General features: G+C 38.2%; 1 protein-coding gene across 3 annotated transcripts; it reads left to right on the top strand.

Moving 5' to 3' along the window:
- Window positions 1–2,031: 2,031 nt before the first annotated feature.
- gab3 (GRB2 associated binding protein 3) lies at window positions 2,032–17,247 on the top strand. 3 transcript variants are annotated; one of them, XM_023834250.2, is made up of 10 exons: window positions 2,032–2,280; window positions 7,590–7,893; window positions 9,276–9,459; window positions 9,572–9,918; window positions 10,369–10,424; window positions 10,773–11,034; window positions 11,647–11,737; window positions 12,841–12,925; window positions 14,348–14,467; window positions 15,289–17,247. In XM_023834250.2, exons 1-10 carry the CDS (start codon window positions 2,209–2,211, stop codon window positions 15,403–15,405), a joined length of 1,638 nt encoding a protein of 545 aa, XP_023690018.2. In that variant the 5' UTR covers window positions 2,032–2,208; the 3' UTR covers window positions 15,406–17,247. The 3 variants fall into 3 exon arrangements, with proteins under 3 accessions (XP_023690018.2, XP_023690017.2, XP_023690016.2); XM_023834249.2 differs by having other exon boundaries at window positions 9,563–9,918; window positions 12,844–12,925; XM_023834248.2 differs by having other exon boundaries at window positions 9,563–9,918.
- The last annotated feature ends 1,031 nt before the right edge of the window (window positions 17,248–18,278 follow it).

Below are 18,278 nucleotides of genomic sequence, written 5' to 3'. Positions count from 1 at the left end.
TCAGTCCCTGTACAACTGGTGTCAGAGCTTGGTCCGCGTTGCAGGCAGTAAGTTGGACTAATTTCTGGTGAGGGCTGGACTCTGCCAGGGCTGCCCTTTGTCACCAGTTCTGTTCATAACTTTTATGGACGGAATTTCTAGGTGCAGCCAGGGCATTGAGGGTGTCCGGCTCAGGATTAGGTCTCTGCTTTTCAGATGATGTGGTTCTGTTGGCCTCATCAGACCATGACCTTTGGCTCTCATTGGAGCAGTTCACAGCCGAGTGTGAAGTGGCTGGGATGAGAATCAGCACATCCAAATCTGAGACCATGGTCCTCAGCCAGAAAAGGGTGGAGTGCTCTCTCCGGGTTGGGGAGGGAGTCCTTCCCCAAGTGGAGGAGTTTAAGTACCTCGGGGTATTCACGAGTGAGGGAAGGATGGAACGGGAGATCGACAGGCGGATCGGTGCGGCGTCAGCAGTGATGAGGGCGCTGCATTGATCTGTCACGGTGAAGAAGGAGCTGAGCCAAAAGGCAAACCTCTCAATTTACCAGTCGATCTACGTTCCTACCCTCACCTATGGTCATGAGCTGTGGGTAGTGACCCAAAGAATGAGGTCGCAAATACAAGCAGCCGAAATGGGTTTCCTCCGCAGGGTGGCTGGGCTCTCCCTTAGAGATAGGGTGAAAAGCTCGGTCATTCGGGAGGGACTCAGAGTAGAGCCGCTGTTCCTCCTCATGAAGAGGAGCCAGATGAGTTGGCTCGGGCATCTGATCAGGATGCCTCCCTGGTGAGGTGTTTCGGGCATGTCCCACTGGGAGGAGGCCCCGGGGAAGACCCAGGACATGCTGGAGAGACTATGTCTCCCGGCTGGCCTGGTAATGCCTCGGGATTCCCCAAAGAGGAGCTGGACGAAGTGGCCGGGGAGAGGGAAGTCTGGGTTTCCCTGCTTAGACTGATGTCCGCGTGACCCGACCCAGATAAGCTGTAGATGATGGATGGATGGATGCCTACTATCATGACTTGAAGGACAAAGGACTTGAGGTTTGGCGTGTTAGCGAAACAGAAAAGGGTTTTATTGAACTAACTGAACAGGAACAGTAAACAAATAGGAATGAAATGGGAGGACTAAAACAAGGAAAGGCACAGGCAACAGGAAGATTGGGGAACACAGGAAGACTGGGGAACACAGGACTGGGAAGCACGAATATACAAGATTAACAAGGGAGCTAACGAGAGGCAGCTGGGAATGATCAAAATGAGGGTTAGGAATGAGAGGCAAAACAAACAAGTAACGGGCAGGCCTACTTGTCAATTTTTCCTTAAATCAAGCATAACAATAAAAATGAAAATATATTTTGAATTAACAGTATGAATTAATAAAATACTAAATCTCCATAAGTGTTTCACCTACCTATAGGCACTTATCATTAGTGTGTAATTCACATGAAAGCTATTCACAGGTACATAACATATAGGGTGACCAGTTCGAATTTTTCAGTATGTATTTCCTGAACTGGTGGGTCTATCACCACACGACTTTCTCTTGTCTGAAATCTTGTCTGAAATTCAATAGGTTGCACGTGTTTGTGAGTTTAATTTATAAGACTGTTCAAAATCATAGTCATCACAAAGTCAAATTCTTGCTAAAGGAAATATATATTTTATTGTGTTCTTAAGGGATCTTCCATTTAAATTTTAACATAAATTATGTTATCTCTGTAATAAAATGTTCATGTACTACACCATGTTCCATTATGCTGGGGAAATAACTGTTATTATTATGTTATTTTAATATAAAGGCATTTTGTAATGTTATTGTTCATTAAGAAAATCTATAATTGCTCAGTAGGCTTCTTGTCTCTATCCAGCTTCCTGACTTAGAATACTTAAGTAGCAGATAGATTATAAATAGCCCTACATGGCATTTTTTTCAACTGCGCTTCAACTACATGTTTGTTTATAAAACATCCTAGTCATGTGCTTGAGATTTCAACGTATTGTGTTTAAGGGGAGGAGCTCTCTCTCTCGCTCTCTCTCTCCCACCCTATCTTGCTCTCACTCACACGCACGCCTGTCACTGCGATCAATGGCTCGACTTCCTCCTGTGGTAGGGCTGTGCCACAGAACATAGAAATTGACTTGCGCTGCTCAGTTCAAAACAGTGGCAGTACAAGCAGTATCACATAGACGTTGAAATCCCCTGTATTCTGGCACTCATCAGATGAAATGAGCGCAGGGGATGTGGTTTGCACAGGCTGGCTCATCAAATCCCCCCCTGAGAAGAAATTAAAGAGATATGTGAGTACTGAAACTGGGAGGGTATAACACTCAGTTTGTGTTGTGCTGGTAGCAGTTGTATTTCCTGCACAAAATGTGCACATGATCCTTGTCTGTTAACATTATAATGCTGTTGTGTTGTTATACAGTATAACAGGTTTCCCTTTTTATGCAGCCAGCCTAGCAAAAGAAACTGCTTTGCCTTTCTTGATGTATTTTCTTGGTAAAAATGAACTTTAATGTTTTTCATGTATTGCTATAAATACATAGGATATGCTGCAGACATTGAGTCAAGTATCCTATTAATTTGAGATAGGATTTCATCCTTTGTATTTTAAGCAAATCATTTTAATCTTGTTCAGTAGCTATTTGAGGTCTGTGGCTTGTTGAAATATCCTTGATGTATTTCATAATTTCAGTTTGTATCACAATGAAGCATTTGTTTTGAAATGTGAGGCAATGAAAGGAAATCATGCATTTGTTTCTGTTATGCATAGATGCAAACACAATGCAACTTGAGGAAATCATCCTCATACGTTACGGTACTATATTTCTGCTGGGATATTGCATAACAATAGTTTGTGTTATGCAGTGGAGACAGTGAGGGCCTTTCGGATTGCTTTGTGCACTTTAACCATCACCTTGTTATTCTATGAAATGTTGATACATAGAAACCACTGTAGTAGTGAAGTTGCTAAAATGATTCAACAGGCAGAAACAAGGCATGTCAGATGACAAGATGAAAGCCTTTCACTCATGGTGAAGCACAGCATATGCCAGTACTACTCACCGAAAAGGGACTGCATTTATCTTAGAGGAGTATTTTTTTTCTTATCCTCAGAAACTATCAATACTAATTATTATACTGATTATACTATCAATAAAATAGATTTATGAAATGAGGCTTTATTTGCCATTTGTATATGCACATATGAATTATTCAGCTTTCACACATCCCATCTTGCTCTCCATTTTAAGACCTACACATGTACACAGGTGATAGTGTTGTTTGGGGTCCGATCACAGGGTCAGCCATTTATTGCCACCCCTGCAGCATTTTTCAGGGTGTCCAGTGACAGGCATAAAGGCCTGACTCACTGAGCCATGCACTACTATCTGTGATGATTACTTAAAAGATTTCATCATCCCTTTGGGTGGTGCTTTTCTACTAAATTTTGACTATACGAGTGAGGCACGCCGACTGAGGCCGAGCATGGGAGACGATTACCCACAATCCCGCACAGAGAGAGAGAGAAGAACCATCGGCTGAGTTGTGATCACGTGACGCTAGACAGACAAAGCGTATATGTAATACTTATATTGCAAGACCTCGCTCGTTTATTAAGTTAGAATTTATTTTAAAAATTTGCTCGTCTTGCAAAACACTCGCAGACTAAGTTACTCGCAATCGAAGGTTTTACTGTATTTCTAATGCACATGGTACAATGATTTTTAAAATACATAATTAATACATTATATCACATTATACTACCTAATGTGATGAGTACAATTGAAAATATCACCCATTTATCTACATTACCCACTACATCTTACACCAATCAGCCCAAAAATTTTAAACAACTGCCAGGTGAAGTGAATAACATTGATTATCTCATTACAATGGCACCTGTTAAGGGTACCATTATAAGCAAGTGAACCGTTGGTTCTTGAAGTTGATGTGTTGGAAGCTGGAAAACTGGGCAAGTGTAAGGATCTGAGGCAGGTCGTTAACACTACTTAAGGCCATTTTTTTAGTAATTTATAAACACATTCATAATGCATTATAATGCAGTCATAAAGCTTTATAAATATGGCTATAAATGTTTATAAAAAGGCATAATACTTTATATCCCTGTTTTATTATGCATTATGACTGCCTTACCTACCTAAACATTGCTGCAGACCAAGTACACCCCTTCATGGCAACGGTATTCCCTGATAGCAGTTGCCTATTTCGGCAGGATAATGTGTCCTGTTACACTGCTAAAATTGTTCAGGAATGGTTTTGGCCTCCAGTTTCCCCAGATCTCCATCCAATCATGCATCCATGGGAAGTGCAATCCATGGAGGCCCCACCTCACAACTTACAGGGCTTGGACATCTTGGTGCCAGATACCACAGGACACCTTCAGAGGTGTCCTGCCATGACGGATCAGAACTGTTTGGTGGCATGAGGGGGTCCTACACAATATTACGCAGGTGGTTTTAATATTGTGACTGGCTGATAAACCATTTTATCTACAAATGGCAGACTAGTGGGTAGCACTGTGGTCTCACACCTCAGTGGTGCTTGGGGGCCGTGTGACGGCCGGGCGTCCTGTCCAAGTTATTCCCCTGCTTTGTGACCAGCACATTCCTGGGATAGATTCCAGAGTTTCAATGGGAAGATGAATGGATATATACAACTGATGATATTTAATGCCAGAATAAATACAGTTGGGGAAGACTTCCTTTATTTTATGAAGATGGAAGCATTGTTAGAGAATCCATCCATCCATTTTCTGTAACCGCTTGTCCTGTTTAGAGCTACACGGGGTCCAGGGCCTATCCGGGGGTACGGGTACAAGGCAGGGAACAACCCAGGATTGGGCCATACTTAGAGACTATGAAGGTTAATTAACCTTGGCACTTTTTACTGAATTTTTAACTGCTTATTTTATACTTTCAACCAAATAATTAGTATTATGGGGTGGCAGGGTGACTCAGTGAGTAACACTGAGTTTACATGATTTTAAAGGGCTTTGAAAAATATTATGTAACTTTTTTAATATTATGGACATATTGTTTACTCATTTACAGTAACACTGAATTGAACTGACTTTCTTTAATATATGAAATATTTTATATTAGAACCTCAATTTCGTACCTGTAATCTTTAAACTTGTTTACCAATTATAATAAAATAACACTATCACTATCATGTCACCTTCATCGTTGAGTTAAATCTGTACTTACTTTCGTAATCCTGTTACAATTCATTTGGGGGAAATAATCGTCCTAAAATCTAATAGTCCACTTTGCAAATAAAATTATCAAATCCTTTTTATTTAAAATTAATTAAAATGACTGGTGAACATGAAATCAGCACAAAGACAGGTAAACAAACATGCATATAAACTATATATATCAATTTTGTAAAAAAATATTTTAATTTGAGAATTATTTCAGTTACAATTTTCAGAAATGGATTGATTGTTGACCATTTTGAGAAAGGCAGTGCAATATTAAACGATATAATTGGGTAAATAATTAGGCAGCACAAAATATGTAAATTCATGAGAGGATAAAATTTAAAACTAGTGAATAAAAACTAAGCATTGTCTCTACTTTTCTATATTACTATTACTAAGTAGTAGATGGCCTGAAATATGAAGATTTTTTATCGTGCTCAGTATGTTGTAGTATATCAGGAATGCAAAGCAACAGAAGTACTCAGGAACCCGCTGACATGCAACCTATTTGCATGATACCAAAGGTTTCCTGAAGGCTATGTTTCTCATGGTTTGATGAAAGAGCCTGCAAAAAATTGTGGTTAGTGCAGACCAAAGCATATAATGGCACTACTTACGCCAAGAAGGAGACAATAAGTAATTGCAGTATTAGGTCTGATGTTGGTAAAAATTTTACTCCAGTGAACATATATACAGTTCTGTGCTAAAATTATGTGTAAATTACCTTTAAGTTGGTGTAAAACAGTGTGTAAAACAACGATTTTTCATGTGTTAAAGTGTGTCAGTTTAGTAATTTCATAACCACTCCAAAAGTGAGCTGGTGATGAAATTTAACGAATACATGGAATGGCTGTGGTGCCCCTGAGGAGAGGTTTGGGAACTGAAAGAGTGTTCATCTCATCATCCAAGAAGATATCAGTGACTTTTTGGAGAACAGAAGAAATCCTTATGTTTGTTATTTTGTTACTATTCACATACTACACTACATTCTAATGTTAAACTGTATTTTTCTGACCAAATATATAAACGTATGCATGCAAAAAGTAGACTATGTATGTTTTACTTCCCCTTTCTGTTCTTTCTGGGAAATATAACACTGAGTTCCTCACAATGAAACCAAAACCAGAAAAAAAAAGGTTTCTATATCTGTACGCATATCTGTCAAGGAAAAAAAAAAGTTTAAATTATTTAGTTTATTCATACATATCTGTCATTTTAGCATTTACAGGCCTTAATATTTTACTGAAGCATACCAGGTGAATTATCATTATCCTAATTGAAAGTGCATGGTCAAAAAAAAATGTTTTCCAGTTCATTATAAAGACAAAAAGCTTTCTAATGGGTAATGGATCCGAAACAACCTCAGAATCTGTTATTCTTCTTTACTTGTATAACTAATATATATTATTATTTTTTTTTACATATGTGTAAATGTGCAGGGAGAATGAAGAATCGCCTCTGTAGTAAGACTCAGACATACATTATTGCATGATTTTTGTGTGCACTAAACACCGCGAAACCCCTTTTTAGTTGGTACACGGTGGGAATATTTTGAAACATGTCCAACATAAAGCTCCAGTTACCATATTAAATAGTAAAAGCAGAAGTGAGTATAGAAACATGACGCAGTTCTTAATATTGGAACTGTCACATCAGTCCGTTAACTTCTTGGAAATGCTCCTATCTTGAGATGTTGCAGCAGAAAGTGTCAGTACATTTGAAGGTTCAATCTGCTATGGAATAAAAGAGTTTCATGCAGATGAGATCCCACTGACTCTATGTCTAACTTTTCCAGGAACAAATGGCAAACTAGTGTAGGGTTCTGACCTCTTTCCTACAAAACCGCAAGTCACTGTGGCACCGCGTTTCCTTTACTGGTCTTCTCATAGCCACCTACACATCTGAATATTTTTGTACTTCTATTAGCTGCATAGAGAAGCTGCTACCTTAAAATTTCCCCCGGTCAGCAACACCAAACGTTCACAATGAACACTGTACTGTGAGCAAATAAATTAATTTCTTTTTATTTCTTGTCTAGCTTTGCTGGTACTTTTAAAGGATAATTTTGATACTTTTTAATAGCACTAAACTACATATGGCATTAATTTATAATAACTTGAATAATTATTATAATTATTTCATATGACAAGTTTTGCTGGAAAAAAAAACATGCAAATGCAATAGATTTCATTTGATTACTAATATAAAAATTAAATATGTGTCTTCTGGACCCAGCATAATAGAACTATTAAATCATTTGATACTTCTATTGGGTTACAGAATTCAGTAATAAATATTTGTTTAAATGACTTCAAAGTAGATTGATAAACCTGGAAATGAAAAATAATGTTCAGTTTCTCCTTTGACTGTTTGTGTCAGGCATGGAGGCGACGGTGGTTCGTGCTGCGAAGGGGCCGAATGAGTGGGAACCCTGACGTCCTGGAATACTACCGCAGCAAGAGCTCCAAGAAACCCATCCGCACTATTGACCTGAGGGAGTGCGAGGTCCAGATGCCCGCTGACTTGCAGCTTATTAAGCGCAATTTCCAGAACCAGCACCTGTTCCTAGTCAAAACCTCTTCCCGCATCTTCTACTTGGTCGCTAAGACAGAAGATGAAATGAAAAGCTGGATACGTAATATTAGTCAAATCTGCCATTTTGAGTTAATGAATGATAGTGCAGGTAAGTGATACATAGCTGATAAATATTAAATGAATACGACATATTTTGTGAAAATTTCATGCAATAAATGCAAGATTTCATTTGATAACGTGGCAGATATACTTAGATCTACCTTCATTTTAGCTCATTTTAAGATCTGCTTTTTATGTATAGTCCTATGAAGTCATCAGTTTTTTTCACATTGAAAGTAATGGAATTTACAAATCCTAAAAACTTAGGACAGCCAAAATAGCCTGGCATCAGTAAAACAATATGACAAAAGCATCGTCTATCATTTCCTTCCAGGTATATTAAGCTTCAGCTTTGTCTAACACAGGGTCTCAACAAATCCGTTGCCTGTGCTTGGACAATAGGTAGAGGGGTACAAGCTTGGACAATAGGTAGAGGGGTACAAGCTTGGACAATAGGTAGAGGGGTACAAGCTTGGACAATACAGTAGGTAGAGGGGTACAAGCTTGGACAATAGGTAGAGGGGTACAAGCTTGGACAATAGGTAGAGGGGTACAAGCTTGGACAATAGGTAGAGGGGTACAAGCTTGGACAATAGGTAGGGTACAAGCAGAAAGGTCACAGTACTTCTCCCTGAGGGACCATACCCTCTTATTGTAGCTTCTAATCTCCATAGTAATTAATCTAGTAAAAAGGTATCATGCTATTATATATGCTAAACAAAAAAATTCTACGCATAACAGGAATTATATAACTGGTCAACTACCTAACTTTTACTTACAGTTAACAGTTGGAGGTCTTTTTCACCTGTATATACATATAAAGAAAATATCAGCAGATGTAAAATCTCAAAATATTAATTTATTCATCATCATATTTCAGTTGTCATCACTGGATAAAATCTAGAGTTTATACCTTTAGATTACTATAGTTGTGGGGTTTATTTACTAAGCTATGCTATACACATTTTGGGATGATTATATAATCAGTGTCATGGTGTTTAAGAAATGATGTGGACTAAGGATGCTTTATCACATAAAAAATCCCAGAAGTAGAACTATTTATATCCTGTTACCAAAGAAAAATTACATGTGGAAAATATTGTTTTTCATAAATAGTAAAATGGTGAAAACAGTTACATTTGCTTTCAACTATTGCCATTTACATGACTAATCAAGCCTGAAATTGAATCTGTAATCAAACAACTGCACCTGGCTTTTCCCAGTCTCTCATTCTCGTGCTCTCTCTGTCAATGTAGGAATATGCAGAGAAGGCAGAGCGAGAACAAGTACAGCATGGATTTGCCTACTGATGAGTGGTGAACTTGAATGTGAATTAGAGGACACCCTTAGCCTGTCATACAGAGCAGCCACTTGAATATATTTGGATAAATCTGCCTTTTTCCTGACTAAAGCTCATCCATTTTTTACTAGACTCACTGGATTCTGCCCAGCAACATTCACCTGCCCAGTCGCCAGGCACGATCCACACTGTCAGTGCAGACCTTCCTCGTAATGCTGATGCCCCGGATGTGAGCTGCAGCGACTCAGAATCCAGCCCGCCACTGGACTATCTCTTTCTGTCACAATGTGAGACAGGGAGGGTCCCGATGACCAGGCAAGAGTGGAAGTTTGCATTAAAAAAAAACAGCTACTTACCGCAGTCTTGTGAAATGCTACGATTTAGAATCAAGATGCCTTTTTTGCCGTTCTCTTTACAGCTGCAACAGCTGTTCAAACTCAGACAGATCCATAGAGTGCAGCTCTTCGGAAAACACCTTTGAAGAAATGTTCTCCTCGCCCCTCTGTTTCAACCCATTTTCACCATCGCTGCCAGTGGCCCCCACAGAGCCTCCCCTCAGTGCCTCCTCCTCTATCTCGTCACAGAATTGCCACCCTTTGCCAGATGTCTTCAAGTTTGATACTTTATCCTCTGGCCTGATGCTAAATGGCCTCATGGATAGCTTCAGCCCTCCAGCAAGGCCTCCAAAGCCCAGCCAATGTAACTGGGATAGCGCGTGCCTTGTCGCAGTCTCCCGGAGAACCTCATTGGGGGGACCCGATCATTTCAGGAGACGTAAGATATTTTCAGGATTTCATGAGATAATACAGTCCAAGAATGGTGGTTTAGAAGTTAAAAAAATAAAGTTTGAATAATGGCTCAAAGGTTATTGTTTGACTGAAGACATAGGAACAGTTCATTCATAAGGTCCTGATACATGAAGACTCTGATTTTTAGATTATATATATATGTGTGTATACAATATTTTTCTCAGTTATTAATCTTGTGAAGGAGACCATAGAAACAACACTAACACAACAGCCCGGCTTTGCTATAGCAACAATAACCAATGACAAAACAATTTACGTAGCATCTTTTTCATATTGTTAAAGTGGAGTATTAGTCACCAACCAAATCATCAAGTGGTAGCACTTTTTCTCACTCTTTTTCCTTATTGTCGTTGTACAAGATGCCATTATGCATGTCTGTGTGACACTTTCAAAATCATTGCATTTCTTATTTTAGGGGAATTCGAAGGCAACTCATTAAAAAGCTTGAATAAAAGGCTCAGCCTTAATTTGGTAAGAGTCATTTGTATATTAATTCTATATTTATATTCAACGTCATGTATACTTCACTAAGAAAATGCGTAACACTTTGAGGCACAAATAATTTAGTACACTCATACTTAATATATTAATTAACCAGAAAGTGTTAGTTATATGTTCACCATTAAGCAGTAATAATGGTTCATGTATGTTATGCAGTTGCTATATTTGTTCATGATTTGTACTAGAGTAGTAGCTAAGCTACTAAGTTACTTCTGACTCCTCAAGTAAATTGTTACCAGAAAATGTTTATTAATGTACATGTTATAATGATTTTGCAATTACAAGTTTCTTCTTCTTTATTCCATATTGGCCTATCAGCCTTCCCTGGTTACAGTTCATAATCCTCAATGGATTGACTGCAATGAAGACTCGTACATTCCCATGGATTCTCGGGTTTCCTCCCCCGTCTCCACTTTGGACAATTCATCAGATGGATACATTCCAATGAGTCCCACTTCTGTGAGCCTTCTCACATCTAGTGACAGAGATGAGACCCCTCCCCCTATCGTGCCCCTGCGTGGCTTACCCTACGAAGTGGACCCACCTCCAGTCAATCGGAAGCTCAAGCCTAGAATGAGAGGTGAGAATATAGAATCATCACTATGCTAGGGTCTTTTGTATTTAACCCAGCTAACCAAATGTGTAGATCTGAAAAATATCTAGTCATGTAAATTTTCTCTGATTTTGTCCTTTGATATTTGTCAAAGAAATGTGGGAAAACAAAACAAAGAAAATATTACATGATTCTCATAAAAGCAACTGTGTTTTAGTTGTGGTGCGTGACACATTCAACTATAGGCATTATGTGACCTTTCCATTATGCTCATTTTGTTCTGCTTTAACTATTTGCTGTTGGGACAAATATTTCTTTGATTTTGCAAATGCAACTCAGCTAATGTATGGTATAGATATGTTGTCTCCTGGAGGTTTGATTGCTCATCTTCAAAGATTATTCAATTGCCCAGTGGGATAGCTCATTTATATGTCAGTCAAGTGTATACATCAACACAAACTTACTTTATTATTTTCAAAATAACAGGTCATGGCAACAGGTCATGTAATGGTTGGGACTTGTGAAAGATGTGCTTTTAAGCAAAGAGAATTAGGCTTTTAAATTTGACCTTGTATGACAGAAATCATTCTTGATATACTTTAAAATGTTTGTGAATATTGTATTCTGTTTGGTTTTCAGCAAGACCACCGCCTCTTGACCTGCGGGGCCTTTCCACAATCAGAGAATCTGACACACACTTGCCTCTGACAAGGACTCGAACAGAACCCAGGTATGTTTGAAATAAAGACACACTTCACTGTCCAGAGCTTCAAAGCTTACCTAGGGTACTTTTCTCTTAACAATATATCTAGTGAAGTGGAATGCAGTTGTCTGCCTATATACAAAATAAATAATCTGTTGTATATATTTACATTGTCACTGCAGTCCATGGGCAGGTCAAAACATAGACAGACAGAAAATAACAGACAAAAGCAAAAGAGCAACAGCAAATCCAAGCAGAACAGCAGAAAATCCAAGAATGAGTCAAGGGTCAAAAACATCAGAATCTTCAAATAGGGCTAAGGTACAAAATCCAAAAAAACAAAAGCAAAGTCAGTAGACAGACAGAGGATCCATCCACAGGAATAAAACTATCACAGACAAAGGTATTCAAAATGCAGGGCAAAATCAGCAAAAAGAAAAACAGTCATGGGTAAAACACAGGAACTGGGGACCATATCAAGAAATTGGTTTAACAAAGTCAGGGTCAGAAGATTATTTCAGATTTACAAAACCGACCAAACAAAACAAGTTTATTTAAAGGTAATAATAAAAAAATAGAAACAGGATTATGAATATGAATGAAAAGACTAAGAATAAGTACAAAGATGACATAGCACATGCAAAAAATTACATAGCACGAGTTTCCATTGAGATGTACCCCGCTAAAAAGTAAACCAGCATCGTTACCTCTACTTATCCTCAAAGTTATCCAGCTAAGCAAGAAATTCAGCTCCACAACAACAAATGCAAGAAAGCTTGGCAGGGGCACAAGACAATCTGGAAGCTGGGTGCTAAGAGACACTGGTTAGAGGTAATCAGTGAGGAACAGGTGTAGACACTTGACCAATTAAAGAGACTGATACAGAGCGGGAGATAGGAGACCCAAAATACAGGGACACCGAACAGTGACCAGTAATACCACTAGGGGGCAGCAGAAGCAGGACAAATTCTGACATGGTACATTTGATGCAAGATAATGTAGTTTCAGGTTTGATCTTGATTCGACAATTTTTTAAAAACATTTGTAGTCATGCTTGAGTTATGTCTTTACCATTATATATGATGATTTGGTTCATGCACAGCACATCTTTTTGCATCTATAATTCATAGCAGCTTTGCACACCGTCTGCCACTGAACAACGAAGCAGCAATGACTGGGCCTCCAGGAAGCCTAGACAACAGCTGCCTCTCAAAGGTAACGTGTCTAGTTTAATCTCTCACAAAATGTATTAAAAATATTGAGTCCACACATAGAAATTCCATTTTTTGATAAGGTATAGAACTGCTTGACAATATTTTTTGATTCAGTTAAATATATTTATGTAGTTTGTAAAATAATAATAATAATAATAATATTATAGTCCTCGAAAACAATATCCCATGCCAAACAAACATACAAACATATAAATAAGAAAACCGAAAAAGGTGTAGGCTGAAGCCTTGCTTATTATGCCTACCCTTTATACATTCTTATCTGATGAACGACACTGTTTACTCAATTCAATGACACAAGAAAACTAAATTTCATAAGACATTATTATAACAATGATTAAAGGTCACATTTGAAAACAACTTAAAGTGTACAGGTTTTGTAGCTCTGCTGTTCTTTATTGCCTTTTTTAAATTTTAAGTTGACCAATTACAGTTCTTTATTCTGGTTTTTGCAAGTGCTATTGCTAAATCACTAAAACTCCATTCTTCAAACAAAACTGTCAATTGCCAAAACTAAAAACTGTTCATGGTTGTTTCTAAACATGATTAACCCAATGAGTAAGTAGAACAAATGAGAATGAGAGTATAAGTGCCACAGGGGAGTGGAAATTTGATGACAAGATATGGATGTGTCACAACAGAGGATTGTCCTCCCTTTACTTGGCAAAGGAGTACATTGCCTGTGATGTAGACTAAGTCCTCTGCCCTGACCCTCCCAGATCTGTGATCCTGAGGCAGAATGAACGATATCACAGTTGCACAACATTTTACTTCAGTACAGAAAAAGTGTTTTTCATGTGTTTGGTCTTATGATATGAAATGAAATTATATGAAATATAATTGAAAGATAAGAAATTGCTACATTTAAACAAGGACATTTTGCATTGTAATGTGGTATTAATGTATTCAGGTAGAATCTAAATGATTTTGTGAAAATGACAAATAACCTAGGCCTAATGGGTATGTTATATAGTTGTATGGAGCACAAGATCAAAGCCAAAGTAGAGGAGAGCCAAACTAATAATGACTCCGTACTTGATTTGATTATATTTTACTTCATGTTGGAAATGAGACTGCAGTCAACCCATCCACACATAGTTTGCATGTGCGTGAATATTATGGGCTTTAGTAATAAATATATAGTTTAATAGGCATGTGTCTCACTGATGTGTATATTTTCAATATCCCTCATGTATGATTACATTTTCTGGTTGTAAACTTCTACTAAATGAAGGACATAGTGTCCCAGGGAACAAGATGTGTTGTCTGTGAGTTTAGTAGCAGTTAATTATATTTACCCACTTACTAAGGTATGTGTCCTGAGAGCCACATCACAGCCTTTTCTGCGGTTATGATGCTTTCCAAATGGGCTCAAAATAACTAATTTAATTTCTATCAACACTAGGGCTTGAACCAACACTTCTTCCCAACAAATGGCAATGCAGCTTTCCCTTGGCTGAGAAGAGCGAATCTGGATTATCTTTCCCTGGACTTCAACTCTGCCTCTACCTCGCCTGTCCAGATGGTCAGTGTGAATTTAAATGAGCAGAATAAATCTCCCTAAACGTGAAAGAAATGAAAGTTCATAATTTCCTTTCCTTTTATCTGCATGACAGTGAGCAATTCTGTGAAGACAAGCACATGTTAAAATGTATGTGACCTATCATTTTTAGCACACAGTGGACATAATATATTAACATTGCTCCACATTGTCCAAAAATAACGAACATAAAGCCATAACCTAAAAATCATCAAAAATTGATTTCACATTTATATCATCTCCCTGTGACCTTATATTAGATAAGAGATTGGAGGGGGGATGGATGGATGTTGGTTTAATAGGTTGGTTCTCAATTTTTTTTCCTGGACATTTTTCAAGGGGGGGGGTGGTCCCAAGATAAATTTAACCCAAAATTTGTTAACTTTTGTAACATGGCGGCAATGACCAATGAGAACTGAAAAAACATTCATAAAATCATCTTGCACCGTTTCCAATTATTTGGAGATCTGCAGTTTCAGAAACGCTGGTTAAATATTCAGCAAGTTAGTATGAATTTTTTGTTATGTATGTTCTGTTTTGGTTGTATGCTGTTATGTGCAACAGACTATAGCTTTTCAACAGAACAGATTTTAAGCGTTTTAATTTGTCATATGCATAATTAATTCTGTGGATCCATTAAACTGTCTGGTTACTGTAGATAGCCAATTATTAATGCAATTATTAACCTGGTTTTTCCTGTTAACCGTATAATAAACACATTATTACATTTAATTAGTGTTAGTATTACATTTTGATTACATATATATATATATATATATATATATGTGATGTTCTTTTGTTTTCAGAAGCCCATTTTTGCTGATGAAGACAGAGTGGATTATGTACAAGTGGATGAAAAGAAGACACAAGCCCTGCAGAACACTAAAATGGAGTGGAAGGATGTCCGACAGTCTAAAGTGTAATGCGTCCTGGGGCACAAGAAGTATATGTTTCATATACGGTACATCAGCTACATATGCTGTACACCACAATTGTGATTACTTTGTAATAAAAAGTGATAATTCATATTTTCAAAATAAGAGAAATATCGAAATATTTGTATGCCGATTCTGTGGCAGTAGTAATCACAGTACACACATTATGGCTTGGGGCTGTACAAAATTGCACGGTTAAAAGAATATGAACCTAAGAGACACTTGACACCGACTCATAGATATCACAAAAAGCTAGCAGTGCGTGTCCTGTGATATGTAAATCAAATTCTAAAACATATATCATTTCTATGACAAGTCATTCCATCTCGGTCTTTCACACTTACCCATCTCCTCCGAAAACCTAGATCTTATCCACTTAATATCTGTTTGCGAGATGAGAGCCATTTGTGAGAAAGTCACACAAGGCAATGATTACAGCACACTGCGTCTTCCCTCATAGTCTGCTACATCATTTAATGTCATAGTACATCAATGGTGTATTACTGTAACGCTCACACTCAAATTCCCTTTATATTTAAGGGAGTTTTTGGGTTTCTTTCAATGTACAGTGGTGCCTGTGGTTCACGAACACAATCCATTCCAGGAAAGTGGTCGTGAACCAATTTGGACGCGAACCAAGGCAATTTTTCCCATAAGAAAGAATTGAAATTTGATTAATTCGAATAATCCCACCAAATAATAATTTTTGTTAATTAATTTTATAGTAAAAACTTTAAAGAAAAATACAATAGTGTGTGCGGACCGAGGCATGGTGGGTATATCTGGTCCGATCCTCACGTGTATTTAACGTGTGTAAATCTTCCACCGTATGTGCATCTTACAGTTCGGCGTCTTACAACCTTGCGTTCCCCGTCTGTGTATTTGGGCTCGGTGCTCTTTGGGTGCCTGTTGTGGTCCTACTATTTACAATTGCACGTGGGGCATGCTGGGACATGCTGGGACATGCTGGGGCATGCTGGGACATGCTGGGACATGGCCCCGCCGGTGCTACACTAGTAAAAAAAAATAATCTGGTTGAGGAATCTGTTCGTCAACCAAATTTTGTACGCGAACCAATGCATTTTTTTCACAAAATTTTTGGTCGTGAACCAAATTGTTCATAGACCACAGCGTTCGTGAACCGCAGGTACCACTGTATTATATAGTATATTTTTAAATATTAATTATATATGAAGGAAAATTCTTGCTTATGCTTATGTGCATAAAATAAAATGCAAGTATATTAACTAAAGCTACTTTGTTCTACACATATGTTACAATGTTCTCATGCCTGAGACTATAACCCTCTCAAAAGGTATTACTGAGCACTGGAAAGGGTACATGATGTTCTGGAAATGTTTTCTAATCTATTAAAATATCTATACACTGTTAAAATACATATTTATTTCTTTTGGATTTTCACTTTGCCAGTAGTAAAATGTATGTACAATACTTATGTTTTTAACAACTAAAGAAGGTTGCTGATAGTTTAAACAGATAGTTTAAAAATGTATCAGCTCTATAGCATACTATGATAATGATGTGGGCAGCTGATGATTAAAAAGCATTCGCCATTAAAATATTTTCACTACACCATTTTTGTTTTATAAATGTTGTATTTTATGTTATATGGTACAGAACGCTTCACAGTTCATGTTTACTGCCAAAAAGAGGAGATGTTTTCAAACAGTACCTAAAATAAATTTTATTTTGGCAATGATGTGTAACACATACAGTACATAACTAGTAAATATTTTTTTTAAAGGCTATGTAAGTTACAAAATTTAAAAACTGTATATGTTTATAAAAAATAAACAATATAGCCAAGTCTACTGACTCTTGTTTGATCTATCTGTCCTGTGGAAATATACAAGGTACAATGATGTCAGATGCTATTTTTCTGTAGAAGCAATGCTTAATCATGGGGTAAAATGGGGGACAAGAGTTAATTAATATGAATTCCCATAGACATTTAGGTAATTAAATTTTTTCCAAATACACTGTAGCTATCATCAATACTATAATTGTAAGGCACACGCTATTCCCAAATACAGACAATTTGGCTACTCCCATTCACCTTAGCGTCTTTTTGCACTGTGGGAGGAAACCAGAGAGAACCCCACAGTTCCCTAATTTTCGGATTGCAGCTGTCCGCGTTTCCCTCGGATCGCTCCCTGTTTACTGCTCCCGCTCAAGTGGCTGACTGCTGCGTGCGAGGCTGGGGCATTTTTTGTGTCAGTTTTACCACAGAGATAAAGTGGGTGTTTGACCGCTCTACTCATGGCAGAGAGGCAGCAAGTCAATTTCTCCGGCTCCGTCGGGGCAGCCAATCGATATCTGATTTCGCGTTTCAGACCCTAGCGCTCTCTACTGATTGGAATCGGCAGGCTCAGTTCGATGCCTCTTATAACGGACTGTCGGAGGTCATAAAAGATGAATTACCCACCCTTGAACTGCCAAGCACTTTTGAAGATCTGGCCAACCTCACAGCACAGTAAAGAACGTTGCGGAGGAACTGAGCTCCTGAGTGTCACCAACTCAACTGGGATGCCTCCCATGGACCAGACCCATTTATTTCCCGCTGATTGGCAACGGTGATGGTCCTCCAATGCGCGTCTGTACTGTGGGCAGGTGGGGCATTATATTGCAAACTGTCCAGTAAAAGGACGCACCCACCAGTAAGGAGGAGGGCCCTGGTGGGTGTAGCCCCAGTTTTTCCCTGTTGTCCTGTGGTGATATCCAGCAGCTCCTAGCAACCCTTACTGATTCAGGGGCGGACGATATTTTTGTTGACTCACTTGTCTACCAGCGGGGGCTGCCAACCAATTCCATACAGACGCAGCTGGTGGCCCATGCTCTCG

Source organism: Paramormyrops kingsleyae, chromosome 18 (assembly GCF_048594095.1).
Source record: "Paramormyrops kingsleyae isolate MSU_618 chromosome 18, PKINGS_0.4, whole genome shotgun sequence".
Lineage (NCBI taxonomy): Eukaryota > Metazoa > Chordata > Actinopteri > Osteoglossiformes > Mormyridae > Paramormyrops > Paramormyrops kingsleyae.
The sequence above is the reverse complement of the archived record's forward strand: the minus strand, read 5'-3'. Positions and strand labels throughout refer to the sequence as shown.

What these genes read in the sequence shown, in the direction of transcription:
- gab3 (XM_023834248.2), top strand. Translation starts at nt 2,209, where the DNA reads ATGAGCGCAGGGGATGTGGTTTGCACAGGCTGGCTCATCAAATCCCCC. An exon ending in AAAGGCTCAGCCTTAATTTG is followed by an intron (nt 10,425 to 10,772) that starts GTAAGAGTCATT and finishes TTGGCCTATCAG; the next exon opens with CCTTCCCTGGTTACAGTTCA. An exon ending in CTACCTCGCCTGTCCAGATG is followed by an intron (nt 14,468 to 15,288) that starts GTCAGTGTGAAT and finishes TTTTGTTTTCAG; the next exon opens with AAGCCCATTTTTGCTGATGA.